The 22,031-nt window shown below is 40.8% G+C and overlaps 1 protein-coding gene across 5 annotated transcripts in view; it reads left to right on the top strand.

Annotated features, from left to right (window-relative positions):
• Positions 1 to 22,031, top strand: part of ATP6V0A1 (ATPase H+ transporting V0 subunit a1) — a 60,920-nt gene that overhangs the window by 11,760 nt on the left and 27,129 nt on the right. For 3 of the 5 annotated variants that reach the window (XR_009537822.1, XM_060136144.1, XM_060136141.1), the window contains exons 3-14: positions 2,403 to 2,481; positions 3,879 to 3,976; positions 4,936 to 5,064; positions 10,799 to 10,902; positions 11,438 to 11,564; positions 13,433 to 13,515; positions 14,137 to 14,230; positions 16,444 to 16,656; positions 19,081 to 19,231; positions 20,132 to 20,271; positions 21,092 to 21,249; positions 21,688 to 21,778. Coding sequence is in view for 4 of the 5 variants with exons in the window: in XM_060136144.1 (XP_059992127.1) it covers positions 2,403 to 2,481; positions 3,879 to 3,976; positions 4,936 to 5,064; positions 10,799 to 10,902; positions 11,438 to 11,564; positions 13,433 to 13,515; positions 14,137 to 14,230; positions 16,444 to 16,656; positions 19,081 to 19,231; positions 20,132 to 20,271; positions 21,092 to 21,249; positions 21,688 to 21,778 (1,467 nt within the window). In the remaining variant the exon portion in view is untranslated. The remainder of the gene's footprint in view (positions 1 to 2,402; positions 2,482 to 3,878; positions 3,977 to 4,935; positions 5,065 to 10,798; positions 10,903 to 11,437; positions 11,565 to 13,432; positions 13,516 to 14,136; positions 14,231 to 16,443; positions 16,657 to 19,080; positions 19,232 to 20,131; positions 20,272 to 21,091; positions 21,250 to 21,687; positions 21,779 to 22,031) is intronic. The other 2 variants (XM_060136143.1, XM_060136145.1) reach the window with 2 other exon arrangements.

Raw genomic sequence — 22,031 nt, forward strand, 5'->3', positions numbered from 1 at the left:
GTGGAGCATGGGCTCTAGGCTTGTGGGCTCAGTAGTTGTAGCACATGGGCTCAGCAGTTGTGGCTCACGGGCTCTAGAGCGCAGGCTCAGTAGTTGTGGAGCATGGGCTCATCCGCTCCGCGGCACATGGGATCCTCCTGGACCAGGGCTTGAACCCGTGTCCCCTGCATTGGCAGGTGGACTCTCCACCACTGCACCACCAGGGAAGCCCTATTTATTTTTTTATACAGTAGGTTCTTATTAGTCATCCATTTTATACACATCAGTGTATACATGTCAATCCCAATCTCCCAATTCATACCACCACCACCACCACTACCCGCCGCTGCTTTTCCCCCTTGGTGTCCATACGTTTGTTCTCTACTTCTGTGTCTCAATTTCTGCCCTGCAAACCGGTTCATCTGTACCATTTTTCTAGGTTCCACATATATGCGTTAATATGTGATATTTGTTTTTCTTTTTCTGACTTACTTCACTCTGTGTGACAGTCTCTAGATTCATCCACGTCTCTACAAATGACCCAATTTTGTTCCTTTTTATGGCTGGGTAATATTCCATTGTATACATGTACCACATCTTCTTTATCCGTTTGTCTGTCGATGGGCATTTAGTTTGTTCCATGACCTGGCTATTGTAAATAGTGCTGCAATGAACATTGGGGTGCATGTGTCTTTTTGAATTATGGTTTTCTCTGGGTTTATGCCCAGTAGTGGGATTGCTGAGTCATATGGTAACTCTAGTTCTAATTCTTCGTTGCTGCGCTCGGCTTTCTCTAGTTGCGGTGAGTGGGGGCTACTCTTCGTTGCTGTGCGTGGGCTTCTCATTGTGGTGGCTTCTCTTGCTGCAGAGCACAGGCTCAAGAGCGCAGGCTCAGTAGTTGTGGCTCATGGGCTTAGTTGCTCCACGGCATGTGGTATCTTCCCGGACCAGGGCTCAAACCCACGTCTCCTGCATTGGCAGGCAGGTTTTTAACCACTGCGCCACCAGGGAAGCCCCCCTCTTCTTCTTTTTTTTTTTTTTTTCCCCTCTTCTTTTTTATGGAGGTAAACTTTATATTCAGTGAAATGCATAGATCTTAGGAGTACAGGTTGATGATTTTGGTAAATTTATATACACTTATAACCACCACCCGACTCAAGGTATAGAATATTTCCAGCAGCCCAGAAAGCTATCTTGTACACACTTCTGGTCAGCCCCAACCCATCATAGGTAACAACTGTTTTGATTTCTACCATCATAGATTAGTTTTGCCTGTTCTTGAACTTCATGTAAATGAATGATACATTACAGACTCTTATGTCTGACTTCTTTCACTCAACCTCGTATTTTTGAGATTTAATCTTATTTTTATATATATATATATATATCTGTAGTTGATTCTTTTTTATTACTGGATAGCATTCTATGGTACGAACATATCACAGTGTCTTTATCCAGTCTCCTGTTGATGGCATTTGGATCATTGCCAGTTTGGGTCGATTATGAATAAAGCTGCTGTAAACATTGTTTTACAAATTTCTGTGGACGTGTTTTCATTCCCGTTAAGCGGGTGCCTAGCAGTACAATGCTCAGTCATGAGGTAGGTGGATATATGTTTAACTGTATAGGAAACTGCCAGCAATATTTTGCTTACTCTTTAATAACGTTTATCACAAAAGTTGTATTGATTGGTTTGTGTCTCTCTTCTGTGGGGCTGATAGCTCTTCAAAGCTAGGGTATCTCCTATTCTTTATATTTATGCCAGTGCCTAATACAGTGTCTGGGACATATTTGGTGCTCCAAAAATGTTGAGTAACTAATTCTTTCTTTGTATTGCTTTTATGGAATTTATCACATGCTCTCTTATTGGTTGTATTCATCTTCTCTATTAGTTTGCAAGCTTCTTAATGAGTAGGAACTTGTTTTATTCTTATTTGCATTTCCCAGAATATCTGCCACATTGCTTTGAAAATTACTTGTGATGTATGATTGAATAAACCAGCCTATCACCTAGAAGGTGAAGACCCTTGGTCAAAAGAACAAGAGAAGTTTGCCTTCTGTCTCTTCTGATTGGGAAGAAGGAGAGAAGGAAAACCAGGCAGAGCTTCTATTATATCCATTGCCCAAATGTGGGAGGTGGTTGTGCTCACTGAGACTTTTGGCCCGGGAAGAACATTTTGTGCCACTGTGCTTTGTCTAATCTGCCTCCATTCCAGGAATATGTTGCAGCAGTGAGGGAGGGGATTTTACTTTTCATTGGTGAGACTGGTCCCAAAGCAGGTTGTGTGGATCAGTAGAAAGTTTTAATTAGTGTCGCATCATACACTGACACTAAATTAGGTTTTCACTTTGCAGGATGTGTTGCTTATGAAAGAGAGGAAATGTAACATTTGAATATTTGGTATTCTGTTCTTATTTTGCAGTTAAATCCAGATGTGAACGTTTTCCAGCGGAAATTTGTGAATGAAGTTAGAAGATGTGAAGAAATGGATCGAAAGCTTCGTATGTGCATTTTGGCCTTGTCTGATGTTCCTCTAGTGAGCCAAATGTCTTAAATTAGAGTCCTCTTAATAAAGGAAGAAAATACGACAGGAGGAAAAGAAAAGAGGATGTAAAGATGAATTTCTTGTGCACGAGTAGACGTGTGGTGTTTGGGCTAGGTGGTGCTTAATAGAAACTTTGTTTGAGATGACAAGGCTGCAAGCTGAAACTGGTTATTTTTTTATGGGAAGGGTTTTATGGCAGTACTACACTGTAGAATTCTGAGAGGTAGAACCCAGAACACCATCAATTTTAGATGTCAGCAGAGCCGCCTTTTAAATTTTTGATTTTATTTTATTTATTTTTCCGGTACACGGGCCTCTCACTGTCACGGCCCCTGCTGCTGCGGAGCACAGGATCCGGATGCGCAGGCCCAGCGGCCATGGCCCACGGGCCCAGCCGCTCCACAGCACGTGGGATCCTCCCGGACCGGGGCCCGAACCCGTGTCCCCTGCATCGGCAGGCGGACTCCCAACCACTGCACCACCAGGGAAGCCCCAGAGCTGCCTTTTAATTTGAGCTATTTATGAGGGAAGAATCTAACACTTATTAAGGTCCTGTTGAGAGTTAGGGTGTTCATATACTTTATTTTGTTCATTCCCCACAGCATTCCTTCAGGATGGGTGATTTAGTACCCATATTTAGTAAATGAAGAAACCAAAGATTAGAGAGGTTAAGTGACTTGCCCAAGAACGTAAGCTGTCATGATGGGATCGGTGTTTGAATCCAGGTTGTCTGTCTTCAAAATCCAAGATCTTGCTACTATACTATGCCAGCTTTCAGTTAGCTGTTAGGTGAATTTAGTCCCTGTGCTAAAAACTAAGTCAGTAGTTATCACCCGACACACTTTTGTCTTCTGGTGTTTTGGGGCCTTATTCTGTGCTTTGTTTTTTTGTATTTTTTAAGTCAAAACTGACCTGTTTTCAAATTTAATGAAACCCATGTAGGCTGGAGTTGTCTCACTAGGGTGCTAAGTTTCAGCTATTCTACTGAATCGCACTCTTGGTAGCTCCTCTCTGCCAACAGTATCTGTGACCAGAACCGTCATACAGTAGAAGTCACAAAGGGTAGAGAGCTGACACAGATGAGGACCAGTTTTAATATCAGAAGAGGGAAAGAAGACAGTAGTGGGATGATAAACCTGTTTGGGGTAGCTATGCTTTAGAGACAGTAGGGTAGGAGGAAGAGGAATGTGGAGAAAAAAGGATTTATACGATCTGCCTTTTTTATGTAAAAGTGTCTTTCTTAGAACGAAGCTCTTTTTAGCCAGGTTTGGGGTCTTATTATTTTTTTCCTCAAGTATTGGCAATTCCAGACATGTGCAGCTAGACATGAATGTTTCCATTCTGTCTTTCTAGGATTTGTTGAGAAAGAGATAAGGAAAGCCAATATCCCAATTATGGACACTGGCGAAAACCCGGAGGTGCCCTTCCCCCGGGACATGATTGACTTAGAGGTAAACAATTCTTCTGAGGAAGCCAGATAAGTTTCTTTCTATTTAAATGCAGAAAGTAATTTCCTGAGTAGTTGGAGAGTAGAATAATTCTTGCTGTCCTTGTCTGTTGATTGCAACAGCATTGTCTATTGATTGCAAGTTTCTTGTGGATGGGACTTAAATGAATTTGCTTTTTTATGGTATAAAAAACACTGTGGTATCTCAAATACTATCACATGCGACTAAATAAATGTTTATTGGCTTATTGAAACTTTATTGGATCAATGTTAATTTATCCAGTAATTTATTAATCTCATAGACTAAATGAATAGCCTTTCATTAACTTTTCAATAATTATTTTATCTATCCCAAGTCCCCTGAGGAATTTAACCAAGTGTACAACAGAATCTATAGACAAAGAAAGACGATTTTAAGCCAAAAAGTTTTCATGAAGAAAATTGCCCTGGTAAAAACACAATACAGTTGTCCTTCAGTATCTGAGGGGGATTGGTTCCAGGCCGTCTCTCGGATACCAAAATCTGCTGATGCTCAAGTCCCTTATATAAAATAGCTGTAGTATTTGCATTAAACCTATGTACATCCTCCCGTATACTTTAAATCATCTCTGGATTACTTATAATACCTAATACAATGTAAATGCTATGTAAGTAGTTGTAAATACAATGTAGATGCTAGGTAAATAGTTGCTTGTGGGCAGCAGATTCAAGTTTTGCTCTTTGGAACTTTCTGGAAAATGTTTTTGCCCAAATATTTTCGAACCATGGTTAGTTGAATCTGCAGGTATGGAACCCAAGGGTATGGAGGGCTGACTGTACTTGCTGTGTTGTTCAAAGATACTTTTGAACCATCTGGGTGGCGAGTGTTCTGTGGGATGGATGAATTCATCTGTCTTTCAGAGCAAGCATTTTGAGCTTCCTTTGAGTAAATTGGTTTTGTTATTGTTGTTGTTGTCTCTGTAGGCCAATTTTGAGAAGATTGAAAATGAACTGAAGGAAATCAACACAAACCAGGAAGCTCTGAAGAGAAATTTCTTGGAACTGACTGAATTAAAATTTATACTTCGCAAAACTCAGCAGTTTTTCGATGAGGTCAGACTATTGTTTCTTTTAATATTTGAGCAGCTGATATTACACCAGCAAAGTGGGCCATATTTTTATTCCAATAATTATTTTAATTTGCTAGTTTGAAAGCAGTACCATTTCTGCACCCTGTTTTATTTGAAGAAATGTCAGATTATGTTCCATTTTTCATGCAGTACACAGCCAGCCATGGTTTTGTATAATTTTGCATTTTCAGCAATTTTTCATCTCAAGATGGGCAAAGGAACCCTAAAATAGTTGTATAAACATAGTTAGATGAAATTTTTACATTTTAAGGTAAGTATATGCTTAAAGTTGAAGCAACAGGAAACAGTTAGTTATACATGAAATTATAACAAAGGTTTAATCTCCAAACCTTTTGTCGTTAAATTTAAATTTTTATCCTCTATGTTTGCTTGTCAACCTTTGAGCACATTTTTAAGTACTCCAGATTGCACATCACACTTAATTTTTCAAGAGCTTTTCTTTATGTTGTTTGGAAAATTGGTAGGATGCCTTTTTGAAATTCCTGGATTTTCATATAAACTCAACTTTATTACCTTGTAGGGAAAAAATGTTAATAAATTCCTGGGTTAAAAATGTAGGTGACTAAGTTGCCAGGTGACAGCTTGCTGAGGTGATCCCATGGAAAGGATTGGAATAAGCCTTTCAGAAGGCTTCCTCCTCCTAATTAAACCTGAGAAGAAGTCTTAGCTTTCAGCCTGGACGTGCTTTTTCTGATGGCCTAAAATATGGGTAACTCTCTTTTCAATAGGTGTCTTTGCCAGCAGATTAACAACATCAGACATTTCAGAGATTGTCCCAGTCACTCTTCAGTGTACCTTCCTATAAGTTCTTTATTTCCTTTGCTCAACAACAACAAAAATTAGCAAAGCTTTTGAAAAATAGAAGGCCCATTTTAGTTAGCATCTTATATGTCCTCAGTTTTACTTGTAATTTCTGTCTTTTGAGGAAAGAATAAGTCTCACTAGCTCTCTAGACTGGAGCAGGGGGTTGCCAACTAGCAACATCAGCCTCACCTGAGAACTTGTCAGAATGCAAATTTTCAGTCCACACGAGACTTTTTCAATCAGAAACTCTGAGAGTGGTGCCCAGCCCAGCAATCTGTTTTCACAAGGTGATTCTGAAGCATGCTAGTGTGAGAACCACGGGGCTAGAGAAAGTCAGCTGAAGATGTGATACATTCCTTAGTAACTAAGGATGTGACTCAGAGAAGCCATGCTAATTAAAAGGATCTGTTGGAGCCAGGGAAAGGAGAAAAGCTCACAGGAATTTAATTGCCCAGTCTTCCTGAGAATCAGGATCTGGCTACATACCAGGAGAGGGTTGGTGTGAATATTCAGTTTGCTCACTGAGTTGAGAATTTTGAGACTGATGGTAACTTCTTTCACCAGTCCCCGATCTCACATTAAAGGGTGTGGGACAGTGTGATTAACTCTTTCCAGGTGTTACAGGTCTTTTGCAACAGGCACGGCCACTTACGCCCAAGGGTTTTGATAAACAAATAATCTGGAATTCCAGTGTACTCACTGTGAAAACATTACTGTGTTTATACTCATTAATTCACAGAGCATTTGAAGAGCACCTGCTGTTTGTAAAGCGTAAGATGGGTAAGACATGGTCCCTATGTTCAAGGAATATGTCACTTACTCATATCAGGAAACATCCCTGAACACAGTGCCTCCCTATGCTCACAGATGTGTGCTTTTCTATACATGTCCAAGCTGCTGCCCACAGATCCAAAGTAAATCTGGCCTCCAGGTCAAAGCTCAGTTACTTTTATCATTACTTGGGACTTAATTCTTTTACCCTCTCCCCTCTTTCTTTCCCTTTTGATATAGCCTTTAGTTTACTGCTGGGATGTTGCTGAGATGTATGAAAATGTTTTTCATAACCTCCTGAGTTTAAGGATTGGGATAGGCTTCCTAGTCTAGTTCATTTTGGTAGAAATTCTGAATAAAGACTGACAAATGGACTCCCTTAATGGAAATAGTTTTTTAAACTGTTAATTTTATAGTTAAAAAATAGTAAAAACAAAATAAGAGGATATATAAAATAAATAACTAATAAGGACCTACTGTATTGCACAGGGAACTCTTCTCAGTACTCTGTAATGACCTATATGGGAAAAGAATCTTAAAAAGAGTGGATATATGTATGTGTATAACTGGTACCCTTTGCTGGTACAGCAGAAACTTAACACTGGTACACTGGTACAGCAGAAACTTAACACAACATTGTAAATCAACTATACTCCAATAAAAATTTTTTAAAAAATAAGAGGAACCACTTGGAAAGATGATATAAGATTTTAAAATTGTAGCTATGGGTTTAGGAATTTTCTTTGTGATTAATAGGTCTAAACATGAAATACTCATCCTGAGAAGGCAGACATGACCTTCACGCCCTATCCATTTTGCATTGTTTTCCCTCTCCTACTTGTGCAAAACGTTTGTTTTTAATCTCTGGAAGTACTTTTGAGCACGAGGCCTTGGCTGTGAGCAGTTCTTCTGTTGCTTTCGTCATCAGTCCCTGTCACTCCCCTGTGAGGAGTCTTCTGGCAAGCACCACTCCTCCTTTTCTCTACTAGTGCCCAGTCAGTGTCTTGCCCGCTCTTACCATTAGCTCTTAGTCTCAGCCAGGTCCCTTTCACTAGCCCCTGCCCTGCTGTGGCCATACAGCAGTCTCAGGCGTCACTGCCATGATAGGAGACAAGGCCTCACAGAGTTAAGCACGTCTGCACATGCGAGTGCACGCTTTACTTAATGCAAGAGATAAGGAAACTTGGGACTCTCAAATCTCAGAGATGTGGAATTTCATGAGACTTTCTTCCATGCCTGAGATTATAATGTTTGCAAGTGGCCTGAAACACTACCAATTTTAAACCCTTCTTTTTAATATAATTGGGTGAATATGATCAGTAATTTACAATAATGAGTTAGCAGAAAATGGCTAAATCAGAAGATGATTCTTTGCATCTCCAGGCATAGGGGTTATGATTGGCCAAGTGTGTAGAAAGGGAGAAGTAAACATATATTGAATATTCTTATGATTTATAATGATTAAAAATTTGATTTAGCCATTTCTTATCCAGAGCATTTAAAATGACTTGTTAATGATTATCCTTTTCTCAGTCTTCTTGCTTATGAAGAACTGTAAGAGCTGGAGAGATTTCTCTGCATCTTTTACCATAAGCACCATAACATATGAGAGCGTAAAGAAGACTGGAAAAGTAATGGTTAATGGCATGCAGATCCCTGCCTTCCTTTCCTTCTGAGTTTTCCATCCATCTGCTTTCTTTACTTTTCTTTCCCATCTGCCATCTCCTTTGGGGCTTGAGTGAGTACCTTAGGTGAAGAAATATAATTTCTTTCTCAATGTAGATGGAAACAGAAGTGTTTGCTCTTGGTAATGTAGCTTGAACTGGATGTGCCGCTTATACTGAAGTGCAGAAATAGAACTACTGAAATTCTGCTACTTCCTTTTTTCAAGGCATGGTTTTAGTATTCTGACTGGGGGAAGGGGTAAATCAGAGGGCATAGCAAGTAATTTAGAAGAACCTTGGCAGTACTTTTATTGGAGAACCCAGATTAGTATTTAGATACTTGATGACATGGTTTTCAATATTGCTTTAAAGGCCCTCAGCTAGTGGTTGTGGACATCTAGTTTCTCATCAGGCACAATTATTTCATTTGACAAATTTTAACTTTCCTCTCTAAGACTTAGGATTCTTAAGTATGAAATAGTGAAATTATTAATTAGAATATTATTGCAAATTTCTATTTAATTTTAATTCTGCTGGGTTTTTTTTTTGTTTTTTTAATTCCCAGAGAATTCTGGATATACTCTTTGGAGTAGTCTAGTTGCTAAACACAACTTGCTGTTCCATCAGTTTTCCCCTTTAGAGCACATATGTTTGCACCGAGTCTGATCTTTATGGTTTACGTAAACCAGGTCTTGTGAACCATGTAGGGAAGTAGACAGGAGGCTTTTGGGTAGTAATCAGTTTCACTGGTTTTTGGCAAGGGACATCCTAAGAGCAAGTTGAAAGGCAGTAGTCACCTGGATCCTCCAAACAAGTTGCCTGTGGCTTGCAGTCAGCTGATCTGATTTTAAGTAGAAACAAAAAGAGCCCCCTAAGCTTCCATTTGAGGGCAAGTGGTAACCTGTGCCCCCATTATCTCATCTTAAGGTTTTCTAAATCTCATGACAGTATTTCTCTGCACTTCTGGTGTACCCAGTGCCTATCCTTCCTTTTTTTTTTTTTTCCTTTTGGTTGTTGAGAGTAGATCCTGCTTCTAGAATTTACTTCCCAAACAATTGCTTTCACTTGTTTAGACTTTCAGACTTATCATCTGGTTTATACTCAGTTCCCCACCCACCACCCTTTGACTTTACATTTATGGTCCTATGACTTTATCAAGAGGGGTTCCCACGTGGCATTTTTCGATAATGGGGTTGACAGAAATAGAATCAAATTGAAATTTAGAGTGAAAATGATAGAGAAAAATTCTCCTGATTTTTTGTTTAGTTTTGCTTTTGAAAAGGAAGATTATTCTGGCTTACTTCTAGTCTTTGGTCAAACACGTAGTGCATGGATATTGAAGTTGGGGAGGTCAGTCAGTGGAGAAGTCAGTTGGCCTTCATTTTTTAGGGTAGCTTCTCCTTCCTGATGAGAGGAAAGGTGGTAAGCTGTATTATGAAGAGAGAGACTAGGAAATGTAGACCTACATCCGAGAAGGTCCTGCTCCTCCGTCATTTTATTGTATAAACTGTCATGGTGGAAATCATTTTAAATCTAAACAATCAAACTAGTCCACATGCTCTATATTGGCTTATTATCTCTTACTTTTTCTTCACTTCACTTGATTTAGATTGTTGGCTTAAGCTATGTTCTCAAGAATCCTTAAACTGTAAAGCGTACGTGAACTTTTTAATATTCCTAGATTCCTGGTCAGAAACTAGGACATTCAGATATGTTTTCACTTTTCCTTCCCTTTATTGATGCAATGGAGGCTCATGCCTGCCCAGCTATTGTGCTTCTTATCCTTTTGGACAAAGAAATACTCTTTAAATCCCATGGTTTGGAGCATTTTTTACAGTGGTCATGCTGAAAGTTCTCATGTTCTGAATTTTTAAGAGCATGGAAAACTTAGAAATCTGGAGATGCCCCTTCTATCTTTCTCCTGTTCAAGACGGTGACAACGCCTTGCTTTCTTCCTTAGAAAGAGAGTCTCCATCTTTTGCATTCTTACCCAGAGAAAATTCTAGCTTGTAGCTGCCTGTAAAGTTGGTGTTGAATGTTTCTGCAGAGTTGCCTTGTTTTTGCTCAAAAGGAAGAAACACTTCAGCTTCTATCCATATGCAAAGGTATTTCTTGGTACTTTCATGGCTCATGCAGGGAAACATAAGAGAAAAAATGGTTTCCACCAAGTAACAGATTTATACAGGTGTTACCATCATTTAATGTTTTTTCCTTTATTCCTTATTTCTAAAACCATTTCCCCAGATGCTTTACTGGGGTAATTCTGCTTCCTTTACCTCTTGTTTCTTTCCTTTGTTTTCTTCCCCTGTTCTTTTTGTCTTCTTTTTGTAGGTATGTCTTCCCTTTTGGTGTTTTTTTTTTTTTTTTATCTTTATTTTCTGAACTTATCTCCTGGTTCCTCGTTCCCTGCATGCCACTAACTATTTTCATTAGATATTAATTGATTTGTGAATTCAGGCTGAATTGCATCATCAGCAGATGGCGGATCCAGACCTGTTGGAAGAATCCTCATCCCTCTTGGAGCCAAGTGAGATGGGAAGAGGCACGCCTTTAAGACTTGGGTATGTACCACTTCAGCCCTCTGTACTCAGTGGGGTCATGTTCATTTTTGCTTTTCAAAAGAGCGGTGTTGCTGGGCATTCACTTGCTTCCAGGATGCCCTCTCTTCTGAGCCCATTGCGAAGTGTTGCTAAGTTGCTTTGCATTCGGTTACTGAGTTGTTCTGTCAACCCTCTGCTGAGTCCAGGAATCAGACTTTGGCAGCCCTTTTTTTTTTTTTTTTTGGCGGTACACGGGCCTCTCACTGTTGTGGCCTCTCCCGTCGCGGAGCACAGGCTCCGGACGCGCAGGCTCAGCGGCCATGGCTCACGAGCCTAGCCGCTCCGCGGCATGTGGGATCTTCCTGGACTGGGGCACGAACCCGCGTGCCCTGCATCGGCAGGCGGACTCTCAACCACTGTGCCACCAGGGAAGCCCCTGGCAGCCCTTTTGACATAACAATGCATATCCTCCTGTTTGGCGTCTTTGCCCCCTGCTCTCACTTTCCTCCCATACCGTGGCGTGGAATTGTTCCCAATCTGGCTCTTCTCCCCACAGCTTCGTGGCTGGTGTGATTAACCGGGAGCGCATCCCTACTTTTGAGCGCATGCTTTGGCGCGTGTGCCGGGGGAATGTGTTCCTGCGGCAGGCTGAAATTGAGAACCCCCTGGAGGATCCTGTGACTGTAAGACAAGGAAATTGCGTCTCATGGAGTAGGTCTTGTAAAGGGAGCTCAGAGCAGTAACTCAGCAGGTGCCACCTGAATCTGACCCTCCCATGGAGGAGCCCTTAGGTTTACTCTGCTTTGATCTATGAATTTGAAGGACTGCTCTTTTCCTCTTTACCTCCATCGCATGTGTACATACAATGTATATGTGACATATACATATATATGTTCAAGCTTTACCCGTGTAGGTATTACTTTGATTAGAAGTGTGTTTTTTCCAGTTATTTTAAACTTTAGCTTTATATGTTTTCTGTTACTTATCTGGGACCAAAAGAAAATTAACTTTCTATGAAAATTAACTTAAAGAAAGACATCTAGTTCCAAGTCTGGTAACATCCATATGTAAAAAGAGGAGAGATTTCCTAAACTGTGATCTTTATAAGCTGATGAAACTTTAATTGGTAAAGTTTTTTGTCTACTTGTTTGTTGGGAGTTTTAGGAACTTAGTTTAAAGATTTATATTGTACAAGATGGGATGATCTTCCCCACCCAATGCTTTGGAAAGTAGGAATAGCTTAGCATCTTGGCATTTGACATAATGGGACAGAGTTCTTAGCATAAACCTACATTTAGAATGGTGAGTCCTAATTTCAGGGATGACAAGCAAAGAAGATTAAATGTTCTGCAAAAAATTTATTTCATTTTGGTATTAGTATTATTTGGAAACCTGGAGTTGGTTTTTATGTTCTCAAGTGTCTTTTGGGTTTCTTAAATTAGTATTCTTTTTTCTACCTAAGAAAAGAGGTTGAATTATAAGGCTTCTCAGAGTCGGTGGGTCATACAACTAGAAATGATCCTGGTAAATGGATCTTCTCCTCGGTACCGAGTAGGAGTGTGGTGACACTTAGGTTACAGTGAGTGTCTCCTTACACTGAGGAGCAGTGTTATAGTCTTACTGAAGGCTGTCCCTGGGTTGTAGAGACATTGTAGTCAGCAATCACACCTAGTGTGGAGCTGTTCTCAGGAATATTCAGCCAAGTTCCTGGGCAACAGAAACATTATTTTATCAACAAATCGAGTAAGGGAGGGTCTGGATATCTACAGCAGAGCAGCTGCACAAAGAATGTGCTCCAGTTTATTCCTAGAGAACTTAGGAATTTCAGACTCTTGAGCCTTACTTTCTTCACTCCTTCACTCTTTTTCCCTCTTTATCCTTCTATAATTTTGTTTGTTTTCCTGTAATAAAAGCTCTATAGGAATAGGAGAAAATACAGGCAACCAGAGACAATCCTGGTTGACACCCACTATAGCTTATTTTCCTGATCTTTCCTTCTAGCCTTTGCCTCATACTTCAGGTATAAACTTGGTATTTGGAATGGATTGCCTTCCTCCCTGCCCCCTAAGGTGTAAATGGGCATGAATCATGAGATTCTGCATCAGCATTCTTCCCAACTACTCAGTCCCTTGTAGTTATTCATTCCCCTTTATCTGGAGTTTCTAAGCATGGGACTAGGCAGGAATGGCTTCCTTCTCTTTCCTCTTCTCTGTACTTATGTCATTTAGGCAATATAAGATTCGTTCAGTTTAAAGTTGAATTGGTAAGTAGGGCTAAATTGTTCTAAGAAGAGAATCATCTTTGTATCCGTGTCAATCTCCTGGTTGAGTTGAAAAACAAGTACAGAAAGATTTTTGTGAATCAGAGATTACAGGGCACATGTTCTTGTAGTGGAGCTTAAGAAATGGATTGAGGGTAATGGTTAAAACACACAGTTGCCATACCCTTAAAAGATTCCAGTTGTTTCTCTGTCACCAAGAAAGTAAGTTTACTTAAGAAGTTTTCTTCTGGATTATAAGTCTGAATTCTTGGTTTTTGGTTTGGGGCCTAGGGAGACTACGTGCACAAGTCTGTGTTCATCATTTTCTTCCAAGGCGATCAGCTGAAAAACAGAGTCAAGAAAATCTGTGAAGGGTAAGAGGAAGGTGCCTCCCCCTAGGGTGCCTTCAAGCCACCTAACTATTATTAAGCCTAGAGAACAGAGAAACACAAAGCCTGTTCGTCCACCTTGACACGGTGAATATATCTTTTAATAATGTTAAGGTTATTTTAAACAATGAGAAATGGCCTAAGTTTATTTTTTTAGACTGTCAAAATCACAATTTCCTTTTCTTAGAAAAAGTAGTTAGGACTCATGATTTATAAATTCTACATTGTTCTGGGACAGTGGGTCTTCATACCTAGCAGTGTACCATAGGCACTGTGCCCTTAAACTCTTCTGAAATTCTGCCCGTGAGATCTTTTTTCCATGACATTTTTCTCCAGCAATGTATAATGTAATTTGTATCACCATTTCTTTTTCTTTCTTTTTTTAATCTAAAGGAATTTAATAGCTACACAGAATGTTAAAACAGTTCAAATGTTGCTGCTCTATCTGTAGGCTCCTTCTCATAAATAATTATTATTAATTAGTGCATCAGTCTGAACGAATCCTGTTTGGGTCCTTCTAGTAAGTTAACATTACTTTCTGAGATTACTTAAATTGGCTACGTTAAGGAATTTCAGTGTTTCTCAGGCTGTTTCTGCACATTCCAGGTTCCGGGCCTCAATCTATCCCTGTCCTGAGACGCCACAGGAGAGGAAGGAGATGGCTTCTGGGGTTAATACCAGGATTGACGATCTCCAAATGGTACACAGAGGCCTGGAGGGAATTTGTTTTTGTGAAATACTACAGTAGAACACCATTCTTCTTCCTTGAAACACGAACAGTTAGTTTGTTAGGCACCTGCAGCAGCCCAGGATACATTTCTTTTTTTTTTTTGCTATTTTTAATTCATTCCTTGAAACTTTTCCCCAGCTCCCATGGGGAATGACTTAAAAATGGCATGAATCATCTTCACATAAGACAGGGATGCTACGCATCTGAAATCGTTATTGCCTAGAGTATTCAGTCCCCCTCCTCATGAGTCTGAGATATTTTTATAGTAAAGTGTGCTTAGTTAGGAAAAAAAATCAAATAACATAGAAGTACACATCAAGTCAATTCTGCCTCACACGCACTGTCTCCAGAGCAGCCACTCTTAACAGCTTGCTGTGGATCCTTCTGGTCACCTTGAATCTGAACCACAGAGTCTAGCCAGTGAGTCCTGGTGTAACTCTTGTACCCAAGAAGACATTTCCCACATCGCAGTGTGTGTGGTTTGCACACACCATGGTTGTCACGGGGTTCTCAGTAGGGAGTCGTGATTTATGCACACATGGAAGGAAAAGGGTGCCCAGTGGGAGCTTTGTTCCCTATTGAAAGGATGTGATGATTGCCCCCTTGAAACGTTAATAAACATACTTAATCCCAAAGGCAGTTCTTTCCAGCAGTGGCAAATTGTCAGAGATGCGTTGTAACTCCCATTTCAGCATCGTTTCTCATCTTTCCCTCCAACCCCCTCTGTACGTGACACGCCGACTTGACCTGTTGCCAGCTCCTTTCAGATACACTTACCTGTTTAAGCAAAGGAAGAGTTTTTTTAGAACTGCTGGTGGGTGATAAGCCATGCTAGTACATTCTGGGTTCTAGGACTGTTCTACCCCCTCCTTATGAGGTAGGCTTGTGGTAGATTTTGAAGAGCATGTGCAATAGTCGTTATAAATGACTAGAATCTGATTTTTAAAACACCAAACTGAAGTAAAATTTTAAAAGGGATTGAATACTAAGGGGTGAGATGTGTGGGCGTGGGCTGGTGGGGAAAGAGAAAAGCAAATAGAACATTGCTTGCAAGTTTATTTAGCATCTTTCCAGAAGTTTAAATAGTGATTGTGAAATTGTCAACAACCACGAAAGAAAGTAGCTTTGTTCCTTTATTCTCAAGTGATACAAGAGTTTCCCTAGCATGCCATGGCTTTTTTTTTTAAAAAAAAAAACCTCTCATGGAAGTTACTTTCTACTGCCCAAGACAGTTTCTCAGGGAGCAGTGACGACTTTTTTCCCAAACTGACTTGAAAAGCTAGCTATGATGGAGACTTGAGCTAAAATGATTAATGTATAGTTTTTTCCTCTTCAAACAAATGTGATTTAAGGCAGATTCTCATGCACAAGTGTGAATGGTGGGGTGCTTGCCCAATCTTGGCTTAGCCCCTCTTCTGCTATAGAAGTCTTAACTATTTGGTGATAAACAAGGTAGTAGAATGTAAAGTGTTCCTGGCCCTTCCTCCCACTCTATTCTTGGCAATGTGATTCCTCCGAGGGAACTCTGTACTGGTTTCCAAAGGATCAGCCTTCTTGGGGGGAAAGGAAGCCTGACAGAAGAATCAAGCCTTATCTGCTCCATGCTGCCCGTGGTATGTGGCGGTGTAAATCCGCTCTAAAGGCCGTGTGTCTCGTCCTCCTGGCAGGCAGCCTCTCTTGGCAGAGGCAGATGCTGGTGTTCAGCGGCGCCTCTGTCCCCCGGTCCCTGAGGCTGGCTGATGTTCAGGGTGTGCTGCCGCTTGCTGTGCTTAAGTAGGGATTTGACAACTCGGTCAGCTCCTGGGCCTGTGATGCTGACTTCTTTGACTCTGAGTTACAGGCTCCACTTGGAAAGTCATTGCTCTTTAGTGAGCCAGATAAAAGCCAGTGACCTACATTGTTCTGCTGTGGATTTTGTGGTCAGATTAAATTTAGAGAGAAAAGCTAAAAACCACTTCCTCAGGTTTCTCTTCAGCTTGAAACTAAATGAATATGAATGTTAGTCATTGGAACTCTAATTTCTTATAATTTGGCCAAAAAAAAAGAGAAAATTCTAGCCAGAGGAAGAAAAAGCCCAGATCCCCACCTGCCCTTCTCAGAAAGCTGTGCCTCTTTGCCTTCATATCCTGAATTCTAAGACTGGTGTTAGAAGGATCCCTGTCTGCTCCTTTCTCTCCCAAAAGGTTCTGAATCAAACGGAGGATCACCGCCAGAGGGTTCTGCAGGCAGCTGCTAAGAACATCCGTGTCTGGTTCATCAAAGTGCGGAAGATGAAGGCCATTTACCACACTTTGAACCTGTGCAATATAGACGTGACCCAGAAGTGCCTGATTGCGGAGGTCTGGTGCCCTGTCACTGACCTTGACTCCATCCAGTTTGCACTCAGAAGGGGCACGGTGAGTCCCCCACAGCTAGCAGTGCAGCCTACAGCTAGGAAGAGAGGATCCCATCCATAGTAACATGAACCAATTACATTTTTATGGCATTTTTAGTCTCAGAGTTCTTTAATATACTCATCTTGTATCCTGACAATACATTTCGTATATGCTTATTTTTCAAATGTAGAAATTGCAGTTGAAAAGAAGATTAAATGATTTGATCATATACCCATGATCCTTCAGGGTAGCTCAAAATCAGAACATCAATTTCCTGACCCACTCTCTCTGTCCGTTAGACTAGTTCCATAATATAACCCTCGCAGTTCCATTTAGTAGTTAATTAGAGCTACTGCCCTATCCAAAGCACTGATTTAGGAGCCAGGAGGTACAGAGATGTAAAAAATAGGCCTTCAGGTATCTATGACTTACTTGAAGAGGCTGATGTGCATACAACACAGTCTGTGCTAAGAGTAGTTTATGTGTGTGGAGGGAAGGAAGGCACTAGCTTTTCCAACTAGGATGATCAGAAAAAGCTTCAAGAAGGTGGCATTTACTCAGGGCTTTGAAGAATTGGTAAGATGTCGACTGGCAACAATGAGAAGAAAACAGTATGGACAAAGGCAGGAAATACAGTGTGACCATGTGTGGTTGGGCCAGAACAGGAATGGTAATGGGTGAGCTGAAGAGCAGGAGGCAAACCTAGGTCAGGGAGACTGGAACCTAATTGTCAAGGGTTGTTTTTTTCTGTTTTGTTTTTTTAATTCATTTATTTATTTATTCATTTATTTTTTGGCTCTGTCGAGTCTTCGTTGCTGCGTGCGGGCTTTTCTCTAGTTGCGGCGAGCGGGGGCTACTCTTTGTTGCAGTGCACGGGCTTCTCATTGCAGTGGCTTCTCTTATTGCAGAGCATGGGCTCTAGGCACGTGGGCTTCAGTACTTGTGGCACACGGGCTTAGTAGTTGTGGCTCGCGGGCTCTAGAGCGCAGGCTCAGTAGTTGTGGCACACAGGCTTAGTTGCTCTGCGGCATGTGGGATCTTCCCGGACCAGGGCTCAAACCTGTGTCCTCTGCATTGGCAGGCGGATTCTTAACCACTGTGCCACCAGGGAAGTCCCATGAAGGGTTTTTAATGCCAGCTTAGTGGGTTTAAATTTTATCCCAGAGGGAGTGGAGAGACATTGGAAGTTATTTAGCAGTGAAAGGACATGATCAAAACGGTTTTAAAAGAGTAATCCAGGGACTTCCCTGGCGGTACAGTGGTTAGGACTCTGTGCTTCCACAGCAGGGGGCCCGGGTTTGCTTCCTGGTCAGGAAACTAAGATCCCATATCCCACATGCCTCGAGGCGTGGCCAAATAAATAGAATAAAATGAGTAATCCATTGATAGCATCTGGGTTGGACTGGGGAGTAGAGAGAGTCTACAAGTAGGGGTTCAGTTAGGAGGTAATTGTAAACACAGAGCAGTAAGTGATAATGACCCCTGCAGTAAAAAGCAAATAATGATGAATTTGTGAGACACTCTGAAGGAGGTATCAATTGGTATATTTGGTATTTTGCAATGTGCAGGAGAAGTACAAGGAGAAAAAATTAAAAATGTTTCTGAGGCATCAAAGCTGGGTGGCTGGTAGAATAATAGTTTCATTGATGGAAGTAAAAGTTCAGCAAGAGAAACTTATTGATCTGAGAAAGATGATAAGTTCAGTTTCAGTCACATTGAGGGGTTGGACAGAAATCCACATGGAAATCTCAAGCAGAAAATGGGATAGGCTCTCAAAAGAAGGGGCAACATGAAAGAGACGGGTTGCATGAGGTTGGAAGGGTGTGAGACCTCCAAGAGAGAAAATAAGGAGCTAATAGTAGAACGTTGGGGGCCCTGCAGTGTTACAGGCAGGGGAGGAAGAGCCAGCAAAGAGACAGGAAAGGCATGGTTGGTAAGCAGAAGAGGTAGCTCTCCAGCGTCAGGGGCTTGCATATAAGAGAAAAGACCTTTGGATCCGGTGATGAGCCAGCCACTTTGGCCAAGTGTGCTCTGCTAGACCACAAGGATTAGGGAGTTAAGAGTAGGTGGCGAAGGAAGAAGGTCAGAGAATAACTTTGCTTCCTCCATAAAAGGAGAAGAGAACAATGACACTTGTAGACAGGCAGATAAGGATGTCTCCAGAGGAGGTACCACATTTTCTTTGGTTACATATTTTAGAATTATTTTTTTTTCATGGTGAGGATAGTTTTCCTGAGACTTCATTTAAATCTTTCATTGTAAATTTTATAGCTAGTTCCAGTTTCCCCAAAGACCGGAAAGCTTGAGATAAAATTTACATAAAAGAAAATACACATATTTTATGTGTACTGTTCGATGAGTTTTGATAAATATATATGCCTGTGTAACCCCCATCACAATTAGGAGGGTGACCTGATTCTGAAATATGTGCTTTATGTTTCCCAGGAACACAGTGGCTCCACCGTGCCCTCCATCCTGAACAGGATGCAGACAAACCAGACTCCCCCAACCTATAACAAAACCAACAAGTTCACATGTGGCTTTCAGAACATAGTGGATGCTTATGGAATTGGAACTTACCGAGAGATAAATCCAGGTAAAAAAGCTTGAATCTTTTCCCTCTTAGAGGTTTTATTCTTTGTTATTTCTCTCAGTGCCTCACTCTGAATGCAATTGAACACAATTGGCTTAAAACTAAAGATGTTGTCAAGGCCTCAGCTGTTGTGTATTTCCTGTGAGGAGGTGCCTGTGTGGATGCAGGGAGTGAGGTTTATCGCTGGGTGGCACCCCTTTGGGAGGTGCTCTTATAGGAGTTTTGTAGGAATGAGCTCCATGGATTGGATCCCTCTCTTGCCCTCGCGGCTGTACAGCGCCTGGCTTTCTCTTGCACACCATTTGCTGGGACTGCTTTAAGCAAAAAGTTTTCTCCAAGGTAATTGATATTTTAAAATAGCTTCCCTGTTCCAGGTTAGACAGAGAAAATATAGCAATTGTTGACCATTTTAGGCACAAGGCAGATTTCTCCTCTGTTCAGAGAGTTAATGATTAAATCCAGAGTCTGAGAGTTCATTTTCAGTGGGAGCCTTCTGCAGGACCTGCTTTACTCCAGGTTCTGGGCTTTCTCCCACTCACCCAGTGGCTTTTTTCAGCTGGTTACTATACAAGGGAGGAAAGCTGGCCTGCCCCAGGCGCAGTGTCCCAGGGGTGAGAGAAAGGAATCAAAGAACAAACCACACTGGTGCACCCTAGAGACAAAACTTTGATTTCTCGTGAGGTTCTTTGTTGAAAATGCGGGCAGTAGCTGGGATGCCACCAGAGCTGCTTTGTGAGGCTGTGCAGATCCTGCCGTGAAAGTTACCCCTGCGAGTCCCTCTGACCAACAGCTTGGGAATAAGTCACCTTATATTGATCTTAGATGATGGAGAGGGATGTGATATGCTCGGAATTGCTGCGGTTTTCTGTACTTGGTCTTTTTTCTTCTTTGGTTTCTTTATAGCTCCATATACCATCATCACTTTCCCTTTCCTGTTTGCTGTGATGTTTGGGGACTTTGGCCACGGCATTTTGATGACCCTTTTTGCTGTATGGATGGTGTTAAGGGAGAGCCGGATCCTCTCCCAGAAGAATGAGAATGAGGTAATGTTTTGTTTGTTTTTGATAGAAACTCAGAAACATAAGATAATTTTATTATTTTCTTGACATATTTCTAATATTTTTCTCATATAATCTTTGGCTGCTTACTATCATTGTCTCTTCATAGGGCAACACATTTATAATAATTTTGTACAGACAGAAGGATAATTCAGTCTTTCCTCTAATATGATTGATGGAAGTGTATTTATTATATTTTTATTTTTTTATTTATTGAGATATAGTTGATTTGCAATATTATATTAGTTTCAGGTGTACAAATAGTGATTCAAAACCTTTATAGATTATACTCCACTTATAATTATTATAAAATATTGGCTCTATTCCTTGTGCTGTACAATATATCCTTGTAGCTTATTTATTTTATACATAATAGTTTATACCTCTTAATCCCCTACCTCTATCGTGTCCCTCCCCACTTACCTCTCCCCACTGGTGACCACTAGTTAATTCAAGAACGAGGTAATGTTTAAGTTACATCTGTGTCGGTCTGAAACTTTATAATTTCTCAAGCATTCATTATGAAAATTATCTGGAAATCTTTGATCCATGAATTTATAGAGAAGTTATAGAGACTATTTAGAGAATAGAGAAGTTATTTTCATTTTAACACTAAAGAGGTCACGTGCTGTGAAAGTAAATTTCTTGTTAGCGTTGTATTTTGGTCTTTACTTCAAGCTCTCTGACCCAGAATGGGGTAAGAGTGGTGTGAGAGGAAGGGTCTAGTACATTATAAATAACACTGTCACGACATTAGCTGCAGCTAATGAGTACATTTCATTGACCTCTTTCTCCTGGCTCCCAGATGTTTAGCACTGTGTTCAGCGGACGGTACATTATTCTGCTGATGGGTGTGTTCTCCATCTACACGGGCCTCATCTACAATGATTGCTTTTCCAAGTCTCTTAATATCTTCGGGTCATCCTGGAGTGTGCGGCCAATGTTTACTTTATACAATTGGACGTAAGTTGCAAAGAAGCTGAAAGTCAAAGCTTATTCCTTTCGTGTTCAGCTCTGGTTTTCCAGACAAGTGGTAAACTAACACTTCTTTAGGAAGTGGTTGACACTGTCTCTATTCCAAAAGAATGTAGTGTCTCCTCTTATTTATGCTGCAGCCTGGGAAGTGCTTTGTGATTTGTTCAGCATTGTTAAGGAACATTGATTCTTTTTGTAAGTTAAAAGCGGGTTCCCCAATTTCTCTATCTGGTCTTGTATGTGTGTTTAATTTTTCTTTTTGTTATTTCTGATCCCTTCTCACTCTCTGATGCTAATCCCTCCTCTTCTACTGAAGAGACAAAATAGCTATAGTATCAAAGGTTTCTTTGGGGATCAGTTTTTGGACCCCAGTAATTTCCCTCTCTTGAATAAAAAATAAATGCAGCTTTTCTCCTAACATGGTAGGGAAGAGACGGTTCGGGGAAACCCTGTCCTCCAGCTGAACCCAGCTGTCCATGGAGTTTTCGGTGGACCATATCCTTTTGGCATCGATCCAGTAAGAGCACTTCTTTTCTATATGTCTGACACCAAATGTTTTAACTGAAACCCAGAAGTGAGAGAATGAAAATGAAGATAAATAGTTATTGGGTTTTAGTTAACATATTTTTAGAAAATTCAGTGTATCTGTCCAGAGCACTTTAAAGCTGCAAGAGATCCAGATGCCTTGGGGAGCCAAGGAATTTTTCCTGTACTCCTTATTTTAGAGGTGGCTAATAATACTGACTCTGGGAAGATTGATTTTCAAGACT

The sequence above is a fragment of the Lagenorhynchus albirostris genome, chromosome 20, assembly GCF_949774975.1.
Source record: "Lagenorhynchus albirostris chromosome 20, mLagAlb1.1, whole genome shotgun sequence".
Taxonomy (NCBI): domain Eukaryota; kingdom Metazoa; phylum Chordata; class Mammalia; order Artiodactyla; family Delphinidae; genus Lagenorhynchus; species Lagenorhynchus albirostris.